General features: G+C 36.7%; 1 protein-coding gene and 1 pseudogene across 2 annotated transcripts; one reads left to right on the top strand and one right to left on the bottom strand.

Moving 5' to 3' along the window:
* The first annotated feature begins 13,295 nt into the window (after nt 1-13,295).
* On the top strand, nt 13,296-15,648 carry LOC120118945. 2 transcript variants are annotated; one of them, XM_039138855.1, is made up of 7 exons: nt 13,296-13,401; nt 13,497-13,580; nt 13,670-13,754; nt 14,871-14,959; nt 15,106-15,217; nt 15,323-15,472; nt 15,503-15,601. In XM_039138855.1, coding segments are annotated over exons 1-7 (561 nt in total). In that variant the 5' UTR covers nt 13,296-13,362; the 3' UTR covers nt 15,505-15,601. The 2 variants fall into 2 exon arrangements, with proteins under 2 accessions (XP_038994786.1, XP_038994785.1); XM_039138854.1 differs by having other exon boundaries at nt 15,323-15,648.
* Nucleotides 15,649-20,858: 5,210 nt separating this feature from the next.
* Nucleotides 20,859-23,796, bottom strand: LOC120119012 (annotated as a pseudogene).
* Nucleotides 23,797-24,692: the final 896 nt, after the last annotated feature.

Here is a 24,692-nt window from a genome sequence, read left to right as displayed (position 1 = left end):
GCATGCGTACATATGCAATAAAAACGTCAAATGATATTCCCAGGGCTATTTCCTGGAAGAGGAAAAATCTGTTGGATTGGGAAGACTTAATACCATATGCGACAATAAATAATGTAAGTTAACACAAATACTTTCATATAATATATAAACAAGTTATTAATAGTAGACGTTTAACTTTGTTTGAGTTTTTATATTGTTAGGAGGCCAACATTCTATTACAAAGACTGACACCCACGGAGGAAGAGCTTGCCACTGATTGGTGGCAAGCTAGTCAGAGTTTTTTTGATGGCACGGATGATGAGCAGCATCCACTTCCTCCAATTCGAGAGCCATCACCTCACCCAGAGCCATCACCCGATCAACCCGACTATACACCTCTAGAACGAGAGTCATCACCTATCCCGTCACATCATCGAGCCTCTTCTCCACCATCACCTCATGATAGGCGACCGGTAAAGAGGCCACGACATTTATCTCCTTGTTCTCCACCTCCACGGGATGAGTTACGTGATGAGGTCAATTCCTTGCGTGAGGAGATCGGTACTCTACGCGATAACGATGGTGCATGGCGTGTGGAGGTGTCAACTTTACGTGGTGAGGTTGCCGCTCTACGTGAGATGATAGTATCGTTGCAGAATGAGGTTCATACTCTACGCAACGAGGTAAGTTTAAGATTTTCCATATTTAACTTAATGATAAATTTACTCGTAATTTCACTTAGATTAGCCATTTCACTTAGATTGCTTAGTAAATTTATTCGGTTGCTGCCAATTCTGCTAAACTGTGTATTCTTTAACACTGTGAAATAGTATTTGTCTTTGTTTTGTCTTTTGGTTGAAAGTAAATTTGTTCGGTTGCTGCCAATTCTGCTAAACTGTGTATTCTTTAACACTGTGAAATAGTATTTGTCTTTGTTTTGTCTTTTGGTTGAAAGTAAATTTGTTCGGTTGCTGCCAATTCTGCTAAACTGTGTATTCTTTAACACTGTGAAATAGTATTTGTCTTTGTTTTGTCTTTTGGTTGAAAGTAAATTTGTTCGGTTGCTGCCAATTCTGCTAAACTAATACCCTGAAGTCAGTATTTGTCTTTGTTTTGTCTATTGGTTGAAGTAATGCAATCCATTCAAGTTTCAATTTGCAGAAGAAGAAATAGTTTACTTTCGCAACACGAAACTTAAAATCGCAACGCGAAATGAAAATCGCAACGACAGAATCGCAACGCGAAACCAAAATCGCAACGACAAAATCGCAACGCGAAACCAAAATCGCATTGCGATTTTCATTTCGCGTTGCGATTCTCTCGTTGCGATTTTCATTTCGCATTGTGATTCTGTCGTTGCGATTTTCATTTCGCGTTGCGATTTTCATTTCGCGTTGCGATTTTGGTTTCTCGTTGCGATTCTCATTTCGCGTTGCGATTTTAAGTTTCGTGTTGCGAAAGTAAACTATTTCTTCTTCTGCAAATTGAAACTTGAATGGATTGCATTACTTCAACCAATAGACAAAACAAAGACAAATACTAACTTCAGGGTATTAGTTTGAAACATATTTTTCTTTGTTATCTGATGCATTTTGTGAACTATGATAGAATAATGACTTGGGTGAATACAATGCAAGTTTGAAACATATTTGTCTTTGTTTTCACTGTTTAAATATCATGTCTGTTTATTTACTGATTTTTGTATTTAATTATTTAGCGGCCCGATAGAGTGGATGCTTTACGTCGGGTTATGCTTGCACGACGGAGTTCACGCATCAGACAACGTGCACGTGCTATTAAGTCTCCGTACACCCCAATAGTGCGAAGACACCGTAAGAAGAAGCCCGACTCGCCTGTCATCCCTCAAGAGTCCACTCCTATCGTTGAAGAGGCCCCCCCTATCATTCCTCGAGAGTCCCCTCCCACCGTTCAAGAGGCCACTGTCATCATTGAAGAGGTCCCTCCCACCATTCAAGAGCCCGATTCACATGGCGTCATATGTAGGCTTCTTGAGAAACCCTCTGACGTGCCGGACATGATGGATTCAAGTTGGCTCTCGTATGAGTTACCGGCCAGTACCATACCGGTATCTGAAGAGGAGAGGAAACAACTATCGGACACAATTCTGGATAACACCCTTTGGGCTAAGACCGCAGTTGATTTTTATCTACATGAGCGGAGCCAGGGGTGTTTCACTGACATATGCAAGCTCACCGATGATATCTATTTGTTGCTTGATCGGTCTTGGTGGGGCATATTATTAGGGGTCGAAGACAATGGCTATTTCGATGGGGGGGTAAGTCTTATATTTTTCTTATATTTCAATTTGATTAATTTTTTTTTAAAATTTATGTAAGTCACTAATATATGTCTTTTTTTGTAAAACAGCATATCGATGCGTGGGTGACACGTCTTCTAATAATAAGAAAACTTAAGAAAAATAAAAATATACGATATACAATTATGCCGACGTCTTTTAACGCCGTTCACTTGAAGAATGCACGAGATGAATCATTTGATTTGGGCAATGGACAAGCTAAACTTTATCCTGCATGGTGGGAGGTCGATAAGGTTAGTATTTATTTTAGATTGAGTTTAAAGGTTTTATGAAATAAGTGCACAAATGAATGAATTATTACTTATGATTGCAGGTGTTTATCCCTGTTTTGGAATGTAAACATTGGATTCTCGTCGAGCTTCAGCTCCCATCCCTTAAGACAATAGTGTATGACAGCATGATAAATTACATATCATTGGCTGATTTAAGAGAGATTATTAAGGGATGGAGCTCTCATTTGGCTAAATTCTTGGATGCGATCAATTATTGGACTCGTTCTGGAAACAAGAAGCCAAAGAAGCTCAATATTACAGTTATTAGAGACGAGACCGCGCCACAACAAACGGGAGGATCCAGAGGAGATTGTGGTCCTCTCGTATGCTTGGCGTTGGAGCGTTTGACGACGGGAAGCACCAAGTATCTACCTCCCACCGATAGAGATAGAGCTGCAGTAGGCTTGTGGTTTCGGTATTATATGGCTAAATCGATATATACGAGACGCTGCCTACCTGCATCCGTGTTATAAAAATGTCCATAAACAATTGGTAAGTTTATAGACTTTTGGTTTGAAAATGTTTGGTTAAGTACCTAGAATAGAATAATTTGTTGTTTGTAGGTTTTAGATGTGTAGAAAGTGTTGTTTGAGCAAATGTTTGGTTTCTCCATTAATCTCAGAAGTGAACTGCGTGAAAATGATGTATGGCTGCAAAAGTTGATTCAATAGTTTAATTGATTGTTTTTTGATTGTTTAATTGATTTGTAAAAGTTGATTCAATAGTAGATGATTGGAAATAAGAATTATTGCTTATTTTTTGATTGTTTAATTGATTTGTAAAAGATGATTTGTAAAAGTTGATTTGTGTAATTGATGCGAACATAATTCTTATTTGTGCTTGTTTAATTGAATGAAATGTAATGGTTGATTTTGTTGATTTCAATCTGCATTATGTTGAAATGAAAATCGCAATGCGAAATGAAAATCGCAACGAGAGAATCGCAATGCGAAATGAAAATCGCAATGCGGAAATGAAAATCGCAACGAGAGAATCGCAATGCGATTTTCATTTCGCATTGCGATTTTCATTTCCGCATTGCGATTCTCTCGTTGCGATTTTCATTTCGCATTGCGATTTTCATTTCCGCATTGCGATTCTCTCGTTGCGATTTTCATTTCGCATTGCGATTTTCATTTCCGCATTGCGATTCTCTCGTTGCGATTTTCATTTCGCATTGCGATTTTCATTTCCGCATTGCGATTTTCTTGTTGGGATTTTCATTTCGCATTGCGATTCTCTCGTTGCGATTGTAATTTCCGTGTTGCGATAGTCAAATGCATGCCTAATAAGTGATAACAACTGAATAACAAGAGTTGGTTAAGTCAAAATGGTTGGCCTGAGTCATTAATTCAACTGAAAATGTTAAAAGTTCACACATAAAATCCACATAATACAACGTTTGCATTTAAAAATCACCTAAGTTAGCAGTCCCAAAAGGTGAAGCCAATTGTGATTGGGATTTTAAAGATGATTGCCTTTTGCTTGACACCATATGAGCTTTAGATTTTGATGAGGATCCATATTTTGGTAGAGGAAAAGATGATTTTGATGGCACTGGTGATCCACATGTCAACCTTGTATGACCACTTTCCTTGCACCGACTACATGTCGATCTCTTCTTCTCTTCACCCTTAGACGGTATACGATCGTGACTTTTTGGTCGGCCAGGTAGCCTTCTGTCCATGGCTGGTGGCAAAACTGTTTGTAAGTCATCTGGTATGTCCCACTCAGAAGGATGTGGAATAGGGTAGACAATCTCGGCATAAGTCTGTCGATAAACTTCTATAGTGTAGCAATCCATAGCGTATGCGCTTGAATCATCTTGGTTTAAATGAAGAGCAACTTTTATAACATGGCCACACGGATAACCAGATGTTTGCCATTTCATACAACTACACATCTTTGCATTTAGATCGACTAGCCCATTTAAGTTATTATCCAGTACTTGAAACAAAGTGTTTGAACATGGTTCAACTCTCCATGACGTTGACTTCACAACACGTTTCGTTATCTTTTTTTCAGTCCATGGTGTAACACGATGTTCCAATGTTCCTGTAAATTTAAATAAACAATACTTAGTAAAATATATAAATATGATAAGTTACGAATTCAAAGAAATAATACCTGCATGGTTTCTTTTCTTGTAGTACCACTGTTGAATAGAGGCTAGAAAAAACTCCATTAACATAGTAATGGGTAATTTCCGGGAATGACGACTTAGAGCGTTGATTGATTCTGCACTATTAGACGTCATGAAACCATATCTTGCTCCAAGTTGATGTACTCTTGACCATCTTTCAAACCCGACATCTTCTAGTGTTTGAGTACACTGAGGCAAAACACGTCTTAAACAATTTATATGCTTATTGAAATCCACTTCCCGATAAGCTTTTACAGCCTTTCAGTATGTCCATTTGTGCTTTTTTATACCAGCAGACCTTGATTTTAGATTTCTATACAAATGAACACCACAAAGTCCATGAAAAGCATCTGGGAAACACCTTCTAACAGCGTTGTCAAATGAGTTTGCCCTATCGGATATGATTGTCAGATTGCTAATAGGACCTATGAAATCCCTAAGATGCCCCATAAACCATGTCCATGAATCAGAGGTTTCAGATTTGCCAACCCCTTAAGCTATTGGCAATATCCCATTGTTAGCATCCATGGCTACTGCTAATAAGTTTACTCCAAGGTATCGACCTTTCAAATGTGCTCCGTCAACTATAATAACTGGGCGCATGCAAGTAATAAACGAACGAATCTACAAAATAATATACACAAGAAATATAATCATTTAAATGTGAAATGCATGTAACTAACAAAAATGAGTCAACAAAATTATATTGATTTACTAACCGTAGCACCAATGGCGATAAACAGCAACTCAAAGTGTCCATCTCTATCTGTTTTGATATGAGTTACCGACCCAGGATTTTTCAGCTTTAAATTGTGACAATAAGCCGGCAGTTGGGCAAACGATGCTTCTGGCGACCCCCTCAACAATTCCAAGGCATAACATTTGGCTCTCCAAGCTTGAGAATATGATATACTAATCTTGAACTGAGCATTCATGTCAGTCATAATTTCATGTCCCCGATATACCCTGCCATTCAAAAACATTAACTCAGCCAGAAAACCACCCAACACCTTTTGTTTGCCTGTCTATGGTGAGGAAAAACTTGGGTTCTTGAACATGTATGTTTATCAATAAAAGTCCTAACTTGAAACATTTCGCAATCTTTTATTCTCTTTGCAATCATACGCCACGTACAGTTTTTGTCAATCATACACCTTGTTTCGAAACGATCTTTGCTTGATTTGTTAACTTTTAGTTGATAGCCATCTTCCACACATTTCGTATACAAAGCTATCTTCAAGTCTTCCTTTGTATCAAAACAATCATCTTTCTTGATACGAATAACTTTTGTGTAACAATCAACTGCTTTCTTTACCAACTCTTCTTCCGGTATCTGAAGTAATTCTGGCATATTCCAGTTATACGCCAGTGGCATTTTCTTTTCTTCGGGGACTTTCTTCTTCTTTTTCTTCTTCAGGATTATATGAATTACAGAATGGATGTTCAACATGTTCATTCACAGTCGTAACTTCCTCCTCATTATCATCAACAATACATTCTTCGACAACGGCTGTTTCATCATCAAAATTCGGGTATTGACCAATATCAAAATCATTACACGCAGGGTCTGTTTCTTCTTCTGAAACATCATCAAAATCCGTGTATTGACCAATATCAAAGTCCGGATATTGACCAAGACCAAATTTCGAATACTGACTAGTACTCACAATTTTTTCTGTTGGCTCATCATCGTCTAACTGGTCAATACGAAAACTGGAATTTGGTGCTGAAAGTTGATTGAGATTTGGATTAGAGAAAGGTTGTGGGTTTTGAGAAAAACTTAGTTGATTACTACCCGCTACTGACCCAACAATACTACTTCTAGGTTCAACAACATACAATGTAACATCATCTTGTGAAACACTAATGTAAGCAATGAATCGTTCAACATCTTCATTGTCGGTTAACAAATAAACTTTACCATTTCTCTGATAAGATAGCCTAAATCCACTTAGGGGCTCTAAATTCAATTTATTTGAAACACGTAGCATTAGAGTTTCATAAGTTAACTTTTGTAAAGACAATTTTAGTTGAAGATTCATGGGTAAAGGCATATATTGTAAAACACCATGAACATTATCCCATGACCCTCCAAAACACAAATCTATCCAAACATGATCAACATTAGATGATTTCATGGTTGTAAATTAATTTACTAAACAGACGAGCTGCGAAACTAAAACCTGTTGCCGGATTGGGAAGGATGTCGTTGGATATAGGAACGGATGTCGCCGGAGAGAGTGATAGATGGAGATGGAATGAGTTGCGATTTAGGGATTTAGTTTATGATTTGCTGCTGTTGCGTAATTATATACCCAAAATTTCAGTGTTGTGATTTACAGATTCTCGTTGCGATTTACGGATTATCGTTGCGATTTACAGATTCTCGTTGCGATTTACGGATTATCGTTGCGATTTACGGATACGCGTTGCGATATACGGATACGCGTTGCGATTTACGGATACGCGTTGCTATTTACGGATACACGTTGTGGTTTACGGATACGCGTTGCGATTTATGTGTTCGCGTTGCGATTTTCATATTCGCGTTGCGATTCTTGAAAATCGCAATGCGAATTTGTACTATCGCATTGCGATTGTCAAGAATCGCGTTGCGATTTTGGAAACTGATTTGCGATTCTGGGGATCGCGTTGCGATTTTTATTTCGCGTTGCGATTTTGTTGGTCATTTTGGCAAATCCAAAAAAAGTTGGTTAAAATCGTATATTATAAGGCATTTTTGGTCACTGAGGCGATTTTCTCTTTATTTATTCATTCAACTATTACTCTAATTTAGTTTTTCGTTATCTAATTCGTTTAAATCATATTGAATATAACATTTTGATTATGTTTTGGTTATCCGCAATTAAAAATAAATAAATTGTTGATGTGACAATTTTTATTTTTTAATAATAACATGACATTATTTTATGATAATACGTCAACATCATCGTTATTTTTTAAATAACATATGATAATATAAAAAATCAAAATATAACATTATGTATGTTTTAAAAAATAATTTAGTTATCAAAATTAAATAAAAAAGGAGTTACTAAAATGTAGTTTACCTTTAAAGTAATTACGATTAAAATTTAACAATATTGGACAAGGGTAACATTAGAATGTGTTTTAGCAAAATTCAAAAGTTATTTCACGTGATTAATATAATTAAGGGTAAACTAAACAAGTGATCACTTAACTATTACATGATTTAATTTTGACCATTAATGTTTCGATTTAATCAATCATACTACTCAACTATTTAAATACTAAAGCCACTGACTGTTAACTTTTAACTAAGAAAGTGACGTGACAGTTAAAAATTTGGTATAATTACATATTTAGTCCTCATATTTATACATTATATTACTTTAGTAATGAGACATATCAATAAAAATAAATTTAATTTCCAATTATATTGTGACACATATCGCTATATGTTTGGAGCAAAAATAAATTAGATTAAATAAAAAATGTAAAAATTATAGCAATCTTCAAAAATGTCAAGGAAATTCAATTTCTAAAATGTTCAAATTTTCAAAATTTTAAAATAATTTTGTCATCTCTTATTCTTCTACTACTATTCATCTATTGCTATTGTTCAACTTTTCTTCTTACAATATATACACAACAAACTCAAAATCAACAATATCATCACACCCTCTATTGATATCCACACCATCATTCCCATTGTCACCTAACTGCCTGATTCAAATCATGTCACCGAAAGATGAGATAGAGTCCCTAAACCACTTAAAAACAATAGACACGACGAAGTTTTTGAAGTCGATGTAGGAGGAGACGGAGGGAAAAGACTGGAGGACAATAATAGTGACAGAGATGTAATGGTTGGAGTCAGTCGGGAGGTAGAAGATGATGGAGGAGAAGAAGATGACATGAAAGGAGCATGAGAAGATGGGGTGGTCGAAGGCGAAGGAGTTGGTGGGGTAGTAGGTGGTGGAGAAATAACAACGATTGACGGTGGAGTTGCAGCAAAAGATAATGGAGAAGAAGTGAAATTTGCTGACGGTGGTGACGTAGAGGCCGGAAAAACCATTGGGGATGGAGATGATGACTTTGTTATCTCTAGTAAAATAAAAACTCAGGAAAAAACTACAAAGCTCTAAAGAAAATTTGAATCTTTATAGGTTTTAGTTAGCAAAAACAATTTTTTTTTGAGAAATGTTTTAAGATGTTGAACTCTCAGCGGCACTATGATGTCTACCATAGCGTAGAGAGTGAGTATTCAAGAATACTCACTAAAGTAGTTTTAAAGCATACTAGCTTGGGTGCGAGGCCTAACACTCAAGGAGTGGGCTAGTAGAACAGAATAGATAGTAGAATAGATAGCAGTAGACTTGATAGCTTGAGCATGTCATGAACACTTTTAGTATGGCTTAGTTGTTAGTGTGACACTGGCTAGTTAGTTCAGCGTTTTGAATTTGTTTCCTTATGCATGTTAGACGAGGAGTAATCCAAGGACTTTTTGGGACCATCAGTGATCCAGACCAAATTAGTGCAGAGTACGTCTCATGTCATCTTTACAGAGGGCATGTATACATGTGAAACCTTTGTATATTTTTGTATGGTCATTTTTGAGCGATGGTGTGTATGATTTAAAATAATATTTTTGGGAGCTCCTAATGTAAATCATTTTATTTAAATTGTGGTTGATTCATTTTAGTGTGATTTTTTACAATGGTCATTTTTAAAGCGGAAAATTTAAAAGAAAATTTTGGTTAACCACCCCGGTGGTTCCATGTAACATTCTGATCGGTTGACTGTGTGTCGTACTTGTTTAGGATGTTACGTTTAGTGATATCAGAGCATTAGGTTTAGATGTTCTTAGGACCTGTAGGTCAGTAAAAGTTTATGAGTATGCATGCCTTTAGAGACGTAAAAAGTACTTCTGCTTTTGAACAGTGATAGTAACTTCTCTTATGGTTTAAAATTTTCAGAGTTAAATATGGATAAGAGCCCAGGTTATAGTCAGGAGGGTAAAGACGATAATAAAGCTTCCCTTGTGGGCGATATTGGTGATGACTTCGTTCAGAAGATAGATTTTGAGGAGTCCGGGGATGCGGGAGTTGAGGAGGCAACTTTCTTTAGAGAGATGAATGCTACCCTGAGGCGTATAGCTAGAGCCTTACTGAGGACACCAGTAGCCCCACCTATTCAGCCAGCCCCACCTTTCATAGCTCCACAAAAGTCCCCTGTTGAGAGGCTCCAGAGGTATCGGACCATAGATTTTTTCGGGTGAGGAGGTGATGACCCAGTAGTAGCTGATCAATGGTTGAGGGAGACTCATATGACCCTTTATCAACTACACCTCACTCCCAATGGTATGCTAGAGTGTGTCACCTTCTTGCTGAAGGGTTACGCAATTGATTAGTGGGATACAGTCGAGATGTCTATGGAGCCAGAATGACCTACCTAAGATTAGTTTTTGGAGGAGTTTCGCCAGAAGTACATAGGTGAAGCTAACATGGATAATCTAAGGGATCAAATTTTACAGTTGATGCATGAAGATCGTTTTGTGTTTGAGTATGAAGTGAAGTTCCTTTGACTCAGTCAGTTCGTACCAGAGTTGGTATCGTCGGAGCATTTCTGCTGTAGAAAGTTCAGGGTAGGCCTCTGCCATGATATTCTCACTCATCTATCTGCCAATCCACCTAGAGTTTTTCTGAGTTGGTCTACCAGGCCAAGGCCATAGAGAGGGTGCCAGGGAGATGAGATACAGTTGTGAGTGCTACTCCCAGTCAAGTCAGGGGAGCTGCAGAGTCATCTGGACCATCACAACAATTGAAAAAAGTGTGAGACTCTCAGGGTTCTTAGAGAGCCTCGTTGGGTCAGTCTAGTAGACCCGCCAATTAGGTGAGTAGATAAGGTGGTAGGTTAAATCATCGTAAGAGGTCGTTAGTTACTACCTTAGTAGCGAGTTTTAAAGGTTCATCGAGGGCATAATCTCAACCCATCTGTTCAGTTTATGGTCGGAAGTATGCATAGGCATGTCGACATGGGTCCAGAGGTTATTATAGATGTAGTTCTTTTGGACCATTTTATCAGAGAGTGCCTAGAGGCTAGAGATGTGGCGCCAGCTTCGATGCAAAGGTCAGCTCCTACAGTTCATATAGGTAGAGGATCTCATAGGGGTGGTAGCTTATCATCTGGTCAGACTGGCAGAGGTGTGGGCCAATCAGGGGCCAGTACAGAGCCAAAGTTGCTGCTCGTCAGTATGTAGTCCGAGCCCAGGAGGATTTGATGCAACAGATGTTATTTCATGTACTTTTACAGTGTTTTCTCTTCTAGTTACTATGTTAATCGATCCAGGATCCAACCATTCCTATATCTATTATGATCTAGCTCAAGAGAAGAGTATCTCGATTGAGAAGCTTAAATTAGGGTTCAGAGTATCTATCCCTTTAGGATTAGATGTCCTACTAGACAAGGTCCACCGTAGATGCCCTATTGAAATTAATGGTGAAACCTTCCCCGTCGACCTTATGAAGCTACCTTTCAGAGAGTTTGATTTAATTTTGGGCATTGACTGGTTGTCAGAGCATGATGCGAGCTTGAGGTGCAAGCTTCGACGGCTTAAACTCGGGAAAGAGGACGGGACGCAGATTGTGATGTTTGGCAAACAACCTATGTACGTAAGGATTGTGTCGGCTCTTAAAGCTCAAAGGATGTTGGATCAGGGGTTCTGATTGGCATGTTTAAGTTCAACTTTACAACCATCAAAGAATTCAAGTTTGAATTTTCTACCACAAGAATAAATTCAAGTTGACAAGTGGCATTGATGGACACCAAACATTGGCAAGTTGGTCCAAGTTGGCAAGTTGGTCCAAGTTGGCAAGTTGATTCAAGTTGGCAAATTGGCAAGTTGACAACTTGTGTACATCGGAAAATTATCATTTTGTCCTTAAACTATTAGTTAATTTGCAAGTTTGGTCCTTGAAGCTCAACTATAAATAGGCATAAGCACTTTCACTTAAAGCATTCCAAAAAGTTCATTCTCTCATTTTGTAATATTTTGAGAATTCTTAGGATTTCCATTTGTTGTAATATTTTGTTCGATAGTGAAGTTATCATCCTTGGTGGTACCCAAAGAGTAGATATTTTCGTTGAACCTCGTAAATTTAGTGTGTTCTCTCAATTAGTGTTCTTTATTGGGTTTTCCCGTTGTGCTTCAATATTCAATAGTTTGATGGGTTTGTTCGCTTTGCAATTTTGGTAGTTTTGATCTTGACGTTTTAGTTCAATTTTGAAACTACGTTTGTGTGGGAAATAACATGGTTTCTCCAACAATGATGACTCCCTAATTTTTATTTTCTTCTCCTCCTTATCCTGATTTTAGTTTTTTTTTTAAAAAAAGTTTTTATCTCTCTTTTGTTCTCACTAGGAAATGAACATCTAAGTCGCCCAGTCTAGCATCCAAAAAAATCAACAAATATGAAGTATTTTGAATCCTTCCCCTGCACTCTTATTTATGAAATAATGATTTGGGAACCATAAATTTTAATTGTGAATATATAAAAAAGGTAAAAGAGATGATACCTTTTTCGGAGTGAAATGAGAAATACCAGATCCACCAGCACAATGATACATTTCGTTAAACTTTCAAGGCATGGCCACTATTCTTAACTCGTCATCATTTCAATACCAACACAAGTTTTCGACCAACATATTAGCCTTTGTCTCCCTCCCCACGTAAGCATCATAATCGTCAACTATAAAAGTTGTTGGTCAAACAGTCACATTATGTTCTTTTTTAAGTTTGAGGATCACATTAAGTACGAAAAAAATTCGATGATCACATTGATTTTTTTTAGAAAAGTACGGGGATCTCTTATTCTTTTTGCCTTTTATTTTTAATGAAAATAAAATTATTAATTGAATTAAAAAAAAACTTAATGTGAGGCTATATATAATCATTGAGTTGTAAATGTGAAGGAAGAAACATTAATTTAAATTCAAAATTTCTTTTATTCTTGTATAAATTAGTATTTAAAATATATAATATTTATCCAACTAGTAGACAATTGTATGATTTGCTTCAATGGTTTGCTGTTACTAAGTTCTATGTTTGGCGTTAACTATTGTATAACATATATAAAATATCCTGTATTACATAACACAACAGATATGCTTGGTTTAATGGCTAGGGCGTGTCATTATTTGATTGAAACAATTAAATTTATTTAACTAAATTAAAATCAAAATGATATAATATATAAATATTGAGTATTATATGTGTAATTATATTAGTTTTATTGACTGTCACATCAGTACTTCTGTTAAAAGTTAATCGCAATTGACTTAATTAAATATAATTAAATAATTAGGTGATTTGATTAAAAGATTGGTGATAAAAATAAAAAGTTTAACAGTTGGAGTAGTCAATGATACAATTTACCCAAAGATTAAATTATATCAAATCAAGGCAGAATAGTGGAGGGACTAAAACCAAAATTAGATCAATCGTCATACCCTTTACAACCCGGGGGATTTCTTCTTCCGGGTCGTATTGTCTCGTTAACCCGACTCGTGTGTGTGAAAACGAATGTCTGTTGAAGTAGTTATCGAAGTGCACCTAGAAGACTTTCCAAAATTTGAAGCTTCCAGCAATGGGCGCCTCTGAATCTGCCCTCTCTGGTTCTTTATCGGTAAGTTTCCGAATTCTCTTGAAAAACTTCAAGCTTTTCAGCTGGGTTCTTTTTATAGCTTAACTTTGTTCTGACATTGATTATTGGTAATGAAGAGTTCAACCGATCAAATCACTACCATTTCAAAGCGATCAGAAACAGTTGATCCCGTTTTAGAGAAGCTCAAATCCCTTAAAATTGTAAGTTTTTACTCTTTTTCAGGTAATAATTTCGCCGTGAAAATCACTGGAACTTTATGGATTTTTTCCCCTTTTGTTTTCAATTGTAGTCGTCGCCAATACTGACGACACCGCCAACGGAGGGTAGCTTAACTGACATTTTAGTTAGAAAGCCATCATCATCTTCGGCACAAGGTGTGCTTCACGTCCCTATTTTGTGTTTTTACAAAATCCTCCCTAATAAGCTTTGACAATTATTAAGAAAATTATAAGACGATTGAATGCTTCATAAGTGAAAAAAGGGTTTTAATCTCTTCGTTGCTTTTATGGATTTCATCACTTATTTCTTTCTTTATATCCATGTATCAGTGTTCCTGGTTGATAACCCCAGAAAGAAAGTGAAACTCATAGTCCGTAAAATTTATACATAGGTTTCAACTTTTCTGAAAGAATTAGGGGTTTTTCTAATTTTCGATTGACAGGAGCTCGAAGGCTATATATGAAGCATTTAGTTAACGTTATGCAGCTGTTATGTTCTACATTTTTCATAATTTAATTTGGAACGTGGGTTTCACTCATGGAGGTTGTTTTCCTGATGAATGGTTTGTCTGTTAAGATCACAGTACATCCGTCATCAAAGTGATTTTACAACTCTTTACTTGGATGAGCTTAAGCTTTGACTGGTCATCAAGTCCATAAGGAAGCCAAGGAACCAAGAAAAATTAGTAGACTAGCTTACCCTAGGGAGTGGTATCGGAGTAATCCATTAGATTCAATGGTATTTGTACATGCCAGATTCTTGTTTCTTTGCTTTTTTTTTGTGAAGAGCCATACACTGTAAGCATTCTGTAGCTATTCGGAATGTCATTCCCGATTCAAGTCTCATTAGATTTGCATCCAAGTGATCTTGGCTTTGCATTCATTAAAGACTTCTATTCGCTTATTTGTATATTTACTATTGTTTTAGATTGCTTTCTAATCACCTTGTTAAGCATATGTATAAAGTATTCCAGTTGCTAATTGTGGATTATACTGAATGGCCTAAGATAAGATTTGAAAAACTCTCTAATTTTAGGGAAATTCATATGCATAAAATTAAACTAGATGAACAGAACAAGAGAAAAGTAGAGCAATGTTGAAGGGAAAGAAAACCTGTGGCTACTTTTCAGAAATCATGGTAATCTGGGCTATATAGGTTAGTATGATCTTGAATATGCTCTTGAAGTGCTAAATAGTTTCTGATTTTGTTCAGTGGTTGTCATAACATTTTATGCTGGGTTTAAATAATTTCTTTTTGGACTATTGAAATAGCTACCGTGGATCCGAAGGTGTTGGTGGAACTCTTCTCAATTTATCGTGATTGGCAGGAGGAGAAGGCTCAAGAGATTAGCAAGAAACAGGTTTGCATCTCTGTCATAAATTTATGGGTTTGAGAATACCTATTGCAATGTCATGGGGTGGGATTACTTCTGCAGTAGATAATTTTTCGACATGTCGAGCTCTCATCTTCCATAAATTTCCTTCAAATGTACACATTTCATTGCAGGAAGATGTAGAAAACAAAATAGAAGTTGCAGATGCTTTGGCGGCTAAACTTCTCCAACGTTTTAATTACTCAGTTTCCACAATGAAGACGACTTCACAACATTTATCAGAAGGTAATCCAAGTTTCTTCTCAAATAGAGAGCGCAGATCGACTGTTGGTAATCATTTTGAAGAACATGATTCCTCTTAAAATCTAAATTAACTAGTATTGCATGTAGTTCACACAATGCAAGTGGAGCTTGGGGAGCTAAAAGGAAGGTTAACTGAGGTCCTCTCCAATTGTGACGCACTGTGCAAGAGGATTGCTGCAGAGGGGCCAGAACCACTTAGGTCGTCTATCAAGCCATTTGCAGTTGCCACTGCAAACTCGGCAGTAAACCGTAACTCGTCTTCAGATCAAGGACTTATACCAACAAATCAAAGCTCTACATCTATAGAAGACAACATAGAGTGACACTTTAGTGTTTCACCCGTACATAATTCATACATTCTTTTACTATACAGTTTTTTTGAGATCTAATTTTATTTGTATACTTGTTAGGGATGTAATCGAGCCGAGTCGAGCTCGAGTATTGTTGAATTCAACTTGACTCAACTCAAAAAGTTCAAATACGAACACGAATATGAACCTTGGATACATGAAAATGTTATATTACATTTTTTAGAAAAATAATAATATATAAATATTAATATTACAAATAACTAATTTAAAAAATTATTTTTTAGTTGCCCATTAACATCGAGTTGAGTATCAAGTAACTCATTTTGATTTATTAAGAACTTTAGTTCCCTTTGATTTGTTAATAACTCGTGTTCTCAAGCTTTTTTGGCCATTCTGGTAAGGACAATTCAAGTAACATAATCCGAATTGAAAACAAGAACATTGCTCAAACGACACAAAACAAAACCATTGTCTAAAATAATAATATCGAGTATTTTATAAAATAAACACGTATAAATAGAATGTTAAAGTGGAGGGCTGCTACTGGAGTTTTGTGTGATAAGAATGTGCCTCTAAAACTCAAGGAAAAATTTTATAGAATGGCAAAAAGACCAGCGTTGCTGTATGGATCAGAATGTTGGGCAATCAAGAAGGATCACGTAAGGAAGATGGAGGCCGCATAAATGAGAATGCTTCGATGGGCATGTGGTAGGACTCTGTGGGACATGACACCAAACTCTACTATTAGGATGTCTTTGGGGGTGGCGTCTGTATACGAAAAATTGAGGGAGGGAAGACTACGGTGGTTTGGACATGTCCTTAGGCGACAACCGTCGGATGCGGTCAGGAGGGTAGAGTCGATTACAGTCGATGGTGCCAGAATGAGAGGACGACCAAGGAGGAACTGCGTAGACTGCTTGAGATCTGATTTGAATGATTTATCTCTTACCGAGGACATGACCTCTGATAGGAAAGTATGGAGACTTAAGACTAGGGTAGCCGAGTAGTGTGGGTCAACAACCATAGGGTGTAGCATCTCTGTTCTTCTTTTTAATTGCCTTTGTAGTAATTTTCCATGATCTCTACTTTTTATACGTTCCTTTTATTGGAATTTATGAAGGCTTAAAATTAGGGTAGCGGAGTTGTGTTGCCTTAGTTTAGGTTTTAATCCATTTTGACTTTATTCCTTCTCGTAGCTTACTATCGCTGACGTCTGTGTATCATTCTCTTCATGTTTCCTCTTTCTAAATTTAGCCGGGACTTACGTTTTTTTCTATATGCAGAGATTTTTACGCAGGGATTTATTTGCAGGGATTACTTCCCATTACAGACGCGCATATGAATGACTACATATAAAGACTGTTCAACTATGTATTTATTTATTTATTTATTTATACATACATGATATTTTATCTTTATTTTTAATTTTTTGACTGTCGGAGGTCTTCCACGGAAGTTACACTCAACCTGGTGTTGGGGACAGCCTACTAACCTACCTCCTCCTTAACCCATTGCATATGGGAATATGGTTTTGTTGTTGTTGTTATAAATAGAATTGTGATAATCTTTTTCTTTTCTCGCAAAACATTGTTTTTTAGGTATACATCACAAATATTTAGACTTATATCAATTAACCTATACTTTCCTATTAAAGAAATGATACCCAATTGCCCAAGGTACATCAAGTGAACATACTAGGTACGGAAGTCAAATATAAGTGTTAAACAGGAGTATAGGTATTGTAGCACACAACACACCTATACTAAATATCGGAAATAAAATTCATAACGTCAATGTATTATGAATCCATTATTACTCAAATTATATCATGATTCAAGAGTACACAACTGTACTAAATACAGGAGTGCACGGATGCACTATTACTGAAGTACACGAAAGTATTAAAATCAGAAGTGCTAGAATGCACTAGTTACGGGAGTACACATTGGTACTAATTTGGAAGTGCACAAATACACTATTACTGGATGTACTCGAATCAGGAGTGCACGGATGCATTAAATTCAGGAGTGCAGTAGTGCAAGTTGCATTAATACAGGAGTGCATAAAAGCACTGATAAAGGAGAGCATAATTGCAAGTGACTCCCTACCAAATTTAAATGTAACCTGAATTGTTTTTCTTCAAGCATATCAGCATATGTAACCTGAAGTGTTAAGGGCACTTTGGTAGTTCTCGGATTTGCTAGAATTCAACAACCCAAAGGATTGAAATATTCCCCATTTGTTATGAAACATATGAGAACCCGCTAACTCGGCTTGTTGCAGTTCATGTGTTTTTGTCTTTAAGCATAATAACAAATATGCTGATTGAAACTGATAAATATGATGTACGTCTTTAATACAAATTGATAAGAACCACACCCCAAAAGCTACCTACTAGAGCAAAAGACTGTCGGTCCGTATACACCCACAAAGAGATACTCTACTATGGAATTCAAGCCCCAAACCGCGATTAGGCACGTTACAAAGGGGAATGGAAGAAATGATTGCACAAATAATATGTGGATTTACATGGTAATAAAGAAAGCAAATTTTACTTGTGTTTTCCATCAAAATAAAACAAATCTAAGGGTCGAAAAACAACTTCACCTTTTGCTTAAAACTATGGAGGCCACGGCTGCACAAGGAAGATGAAGGCTGAATTTTCTTGATGTTTCCTTGAAAATAGACTGAAGCCTTTCAAGTTCTTTAACTTCTGAGTTCAACACCCCAAGTTCCTTTCTTTAGTGGAAGAGTGTTGGAATTAATCCATTTAAGAGATTTTTCATACACGAGCTCTCTTTCAAAAACTAAAGAGGCTGAAAAGCTCTGAAGTCTTTGAATCAAGATCATTTTAGTGATATTTCAAGGAAGGTCATGTTAAAAAAGGAAGAATTGGGGAGGATGCAACTTCAAAACCTCTCTTTGGGAACATTTGGGGCTGATGCATTGGCCAAGGCCTCATTGCATGTTGTTGCTTGAATTAACGAAAGCTGAGACCCTCTTCTACAAGCAGAAAGCAAAAGTTAAATAGTTGCTAGAACGAAACCAAGAGACAATTCTTTCATTCCATTGTGGTTGCCTGAACCTAGAAGAACAGCATTCGAGTTCTTCAGGATGAGCAAGGGAACAAAGTTGAATCGTTTGATGGAATGACTGATCTGACTGTTGATATCTAGAAAATCATTCGAGTTCTTCAAGATGAGCAAGAGACTAAATTCTTTCACTCCATTGTGGTTGCCCGAACCTAGAAGAACATCATTCGAGCTCTTCAGGATGAGCAAGGGAACATCATTTGAGTTCTTCAGTTCTTTCAGTCTGAGGGGTAAAAGGACTTGATGGTTAGAGAGGTATCTGATAAGGAAATGAAAGATACTATTTTTTTGTCAGGGATGATAAAGTCCCTAGAACGGATGGATTTACCTCTTGTTTTTTAAACCTGTGTGGCAAATTGTTAGAGGTGACTTTATTGTGGTAGTTTCGTTATTTTTTCACTACCTTTACCCTTTTACCTGCCTTCAACGCCACTGCTTTGGTCCTAATTCCTAAGACGTCTAATGCCAGCATGATGAAGGACTTTCAGCCTATCTCTTTTTGTTCTGATGTATATAAAACCATTACCAAAATCACTGTGGGTAGCCTTGCAGTTGTGTTCCCCAGCATGATAGCTCTGAACCAAACTGCTTTTATTCTTGGTCAAAGCATTGTTGAGAACACTATCCTTGCCTAGGAGCTAGTTACAGGATATGCTAGGAAAACTCTCTCTCCTAGATGTGCCCTCAGAATTGATTATAGAAGGCCTTCGACTCGCTGAGTTGGGTTTCATCCTTGGAGTCCTTAAGACTCTTGGTTTATGGTGAAGTTTCAAAATTGGATAAGAGTCTGTCTCACCTGGTCCAGATTTCTTATTTCCCTAAATGGGAGTTTGGTCAGGTTCTTTAAACGGGTTAGGGGCATTTGGCAGAGAGATCCCCTATCGACCTTTTTATTTGTTCTTGGCATGAATATCCTCTCGAAGCTGTTGGACATGGCTGCTGTAAAGGGTATCTTTGCATACCATCCTAGAATCAAAAAAAATTGGATTAACTCACCTTTACTTTGTCGATGAGTCGATGACCTGCTGATATTTTGTAAAGGCTCTTCCTACTCTTCGGTTGGTGTCCATTGTGTGTTGGAGAAATTTTATAAGATGTCTGGCTTGAAGTTGAATGCTGCCAAGAGTGGGGTTTTTGTCTCGGGAGTCACTTTAGAGCAGCTGGATAATATTCAAGGCTGAACAGGGTTCCAAATCCGTAGATTGCTTGTTCGTTATCCAAGGGTGCCTCTTGTAACTAGGAAACTCTCGGAAAAGGATTGTGCTCCTTTAATTCCCAAGATCCAGGATAGGCTTGGTTACTAGGAAAATAAGCATTTAAGCTATGCTGGTAGGCTCCACCTTGTGAAAGCGATTCTGTTCAGCATTACGAATTATTGGTGTCGTCAGCTCATTCTCCCTAAAGCAGTTATTAGGAGGTTGATCAACTTTGTGCTAGGTATTTCTAGAAGGGGAAGGATTCAGTTGCTTCGGGGGCAAAGGTGAGTTGGAAGCAAATATGTAATTCAAAATCGGTGGGTGGGCTTGGTTTGAAGGACATGGCCTGCTGGAACAAAGCTAGCATCCTCTTCCTCATTTGGAATATCTTAGCTGGGTAAGGGCCCTTGTGGGTTGCCTGGCTCAAAGCTTGTGTGTTTAAGTAGGTTGATTTTTGGCAATTGAAAGGCAAGGTGAATGTCGGTTGGAGTTTAAAGAAACTGTTGAGTTTGAAAGAGTAGGCTCGTTGTAAGTTGACTTAGGTGATTAGTTCGAATTTTATCGTCTAAGTTGCACAGATATCTACATCTTCACATGTTCTATCACAGTTCACTATAAACATGATTAGCCAACTCCAATAGTAAACTATTATGATTATCAACATTTTTTAACATAAGGCTAGTCTTCGATGATCATAGCATCTCATCGATAGTTTTATCACGATCGTCAACATTTTATAGCTGAAGGCTAGTCTTCAATGGTGAGGCATCTCATCCGTCTTTTCAGTTTAACGTTAATGACTATAAAAGATATTGTCCCACATGTTCATGAAAATTAAAATGATCTGAACGTCAATTAGTGATACATAATAGTTTGGAGTTGGGACAAAAGCTTATGGAGTACTATCCGAAGGCAAGGCCAAGATTGTAGGTTACCAAGTGTGACGCATAAAATGATCTGTGTTTCTGCAGAACATTATGATTTTAAGTTGAAATTAAATTGTCGTGATCATTGAAAGCCCGTATAGAAAAGCTAGACATTTTAGACATTTTCATTAACACACCAGATTCATGTTCTAATAGCACAACAATATGCATTCACACACTATATGGTTCAATTTTTCGAAAGCAAAGCAATGGCATTAACTCAAGTTCCCTGCACTTTTCATTGTGTTACACTTCTTTAAGAAAATATCCTCCACGAATTTGCCTATGTAGAGCACTAGTCCCACCTCAGTTTACTGGCTGGTTATCGAGTCAGCTGGAACAAAGCACCAGGCATTACAGTCCAACAGGCGGTAGAGTGAGATGGCCGATCATATATTTGAAGCACTTAAGGCCATTACTTTGCACTGTTCATTCATGGCCAAAAGCTGAGCTTCTTTCTTGTCAAGAAGTGCAGTCAACCTCACGTTCTCTTCCATAAGCTTCTGAACTTCAGCCTCTTTCTGCTTTTTCTCGCCCTCTAGCTGTGTTGTCTTTGCAACTAGTCTGGTCAGAACAATATTAGAAGTTATTCCATGAATAAGATACCAAAAAGAAGTATTGAATACCACCACTTCCATCACATCCAACCATTTATTCAGAGGCAAATGCATTTTTTTGCACATGAAAATAGTTGTTGCTATCATGCACTTCCTGTCAGATTTCATGCACTTCCTATCAGATTCAGGACAATAATTACATGCCCTAAAATTGCAACACTAGTAAAAAAAACATTGGACTCCTCAAATTGAACTCAATAGTAGAAAAACAGCATGAGAATAGACAACCTAGCTTCAAACAAACATCATTTCTGGTTGAAAGCCAATAAAGCAAAGAAATATCCATGATACTCTATATGGTCTGATACAGATATATCCAAAAGAACAGTGTTAATATTATTTGCTGAGCATGTTGAAAATGGTTCAAACATTCAAGAATCAAAGAATAAGTGAAGTTGAAGAGATCACAAAACTCAAAGATCATACTGACCGTTCAAAGAGCCTCTCAATGGTTTGAAATTGCTTCTCTGATGAAAGAAGGGTTTCTCTTACACTAATGAGACTACTCATATAAGATTTCAGGGACTCGAATTCCTGCTTCACACGGGAAAGCTCCTGTTCATTTTCAGCAGCTCGTTGCCTCTGTCTAGAAGTTTCTTCGACCAAGTCCTCAACCCTCAGCCTCATTTCATTAAGAATGTTATTTGTACCCAGAGCAAAACTTTCCATCTCTTCTAACTTTCTAGACATATTCTCGATTTGGACTGCCTTCTTTTGAATTTCTTCCTGACCTAATGCTACCTTTTCTTTCTCGACAGCAGTTTCAGATTCTGCCATAATGACCCTCTTAACGAGAACTTCCATTACATCTGTGACCATTTGCACAGACTTGATTAATTCTCCAATATAGGCTCCATCTTTTCATCCAAATAACCTTGATGTCTACTAATTCCAATCCATGTTTTATCATCCAAACAATCAAATGAAGAGAGGTCAACCCTCCTTGACCAGCCTGAGAGCGGTGTACCTTCTTTATCCACAAGCCCCACTCCTTCCAGTTCTTTGATGCCACATGATTTATGAGCTAAATCAGGAACAGCCATTACTCTTGCTTTAGATTTCAGGTAAGTCAACAAAGTTGCTGTAGTTTTCACCCTTCGCCAAAGAACATCCAACTCCTTTTTTGACTCCTCCTCTGAACCCTCTATACAAGCCTTTACCTCCATAATTTTGGCCTGTAACACATCTACTTGGCCTTGGCGTTTTTAACCTCCTGCTTCCACAGTTCATGAGTTTCACTAAGCTGAGACGGCAGAGTTGAGAAGTCCAGATTGTCCTCGGCTGCCATGCCCTTTCCTAAGTTATGAAAACTAGGAATCAGAACGTGAAGGCTTAACAGAATATAAACTAGTAACCAAAAACAGAAACAAAAATGCAAACAGAACATATCTTTGTTACAAAATGAATGGATTACAAAGCAAGATGTGGTAGTAGACGCTTGCTAGAACCCCAAACCCACGCTCAGCCAATTGAAAAGATGCAAACCTCCCAACGGTACTAATTCACAAATAAATTTCCATCTCACTTTGACAGTTTTACAACCCCATAAGGTGCAAAGTTTCAATGCTAGCCACCAAATTAGACTCTATACGATAGAAATTGCATGATCAGACAAGATTCTAGCTCTCATAGATTACTAACTTCCAAAATCTAGTATCCTTATTGATGAAGATAGTAAGAAATAACAACGTCCAAATCCAGTAGAACCGTTTCATTATAATTATGCTAGTTCAAGATGGTATGACAACGAGACATCTTACATTTAACAAGACAAAAGACTCGACCTAAATAATGTTTTACAAACCCAGCATGAAACAAAACAACAAGATGATCCCACCTAAGCTAGCATCACTTTCTTAGAGATAGCTAGCAAAAACACAAAATTTTCCCCTGGAAATGTCTTGGATTGAGAAAATAGTATCTCACACCAAATTGAATTTTGCAAAATTCCTCGTCCTTTAAAAACCATATCCCCCTATAAAGTTAAAAAATTCATCCACGTCTTTACCATAATCAAACAATAATAATTAAATTCCACGATCTGAACCAACAAAGCCCTGATAAACTACGATGGCATGAAAATAAGCCGGACAACAAATCGGAACCCTATGCTGATCAAGCACCAAACACGGTAAAAAAAATCAAACCCTAACCCATTCACAGAAAGAAAAACAAACAAATTTGCCACCCAGAAAAAGAAATTCAAACCTGAAAGGAAAAAGAAATTTTTTCGTCTAAAAACAAAAAGTGGAAGGCCGTAACAGACCAATAAAAAACAAAAGTCTTTTTTTCCCTCGTTATGGGATTTTGAAAGAGCTTGAGAGGGCAGACGGAGGAAGAAAGAGAGAACCTGATTGCAGGGAAACAAAGGCAATAGCGTGGTGATCGACTGTAGAGGATAAATTCCAGGGCACTTGGGTTCGGCTCTTCTTCGTTCTATTTAAGAAAAATGGATTTTTATTTTGCTTTTAAATCTTTTAGCCAAGGAATGTTTGACAGATGGGCAACTTCCTCTTTGTCATTATACCAAAATTGTCTTTTCCTCATAATATGTGTATATGTATATATACAGTCTCATTTTAAGAAATGTCTAAAAATATATGTTAAGAGAATGTGCTATAAAAAAATATTGTTTTTAATATTTTCGATAAAGTATTATCGAAAATGTTATTGTTTTAATACTTTCGATAAAACTTTACTAAAACATTTTTTTTTTTATAAAAAAAATTTAATATTAGCGCTACCTAAAATGTTTAACATTTCTAATAAAATGTTTACTTAAAACATTATTTTTTCTACCGAAAATATTAATATTAGGTTATACCGGAAATTAGTTAACAAAATTAACGTTTCCAGTAAAAAAATAATGTTTTAAATAACGCTTTTACCAAAATATTAAAAAAATAACATTTTCGATAACGCATTTTTTAGCCGTGTATTAAAACTGTCGTACAACATAACTACTATGATATACATGTCATCAAATATTAAATATCTTATTTTTAAAATTATCATTGGTAAGGGTAACCGGATTTATTAATGGGTTGATTTAAAATTATATAAAATAAAATAAAATGATTATTAATAATCATAAAATCTCGTCGGAAATTTGTTAAAACTAATAAGGAAGATGAATTGTCAAAATTACCACAGAATTCGTTGTAATTTCTCTTTTTTAGATGTGTTTCTTTCGAGTCCGTCAATCTCTCAACAAAATTCGTTTGATGTTCCCATGTCAGTCATTAGTTCGAATTATCATATAGTATTATGACAATCATCCAATTATCTATTTTTAAATTAATCATTTTATTCTAA

The sequence above is a fragment of the Hibiscus syriacus genome, unplaced genomic scaffold (assembly GCF_006381635.1).
Source record: "Hibiscus syriacus cultivar Baekdansim isolate YM2019G1 unplaced genomic scaffold, ASM638163v2 tig00110330_pilon, whole genome shotgun sequence".
In the NCBI taxonomy this organism is placed as follows: Eukaryota; Viridiplantae; Streptophyta; class Magnoliopsida; order Malvales; family Malvaceae; genus Hibiscus; species Hibiscus syriacus.
This window is presented reverse-complemented; position numbering and strand designations above follow the sequence as displayed.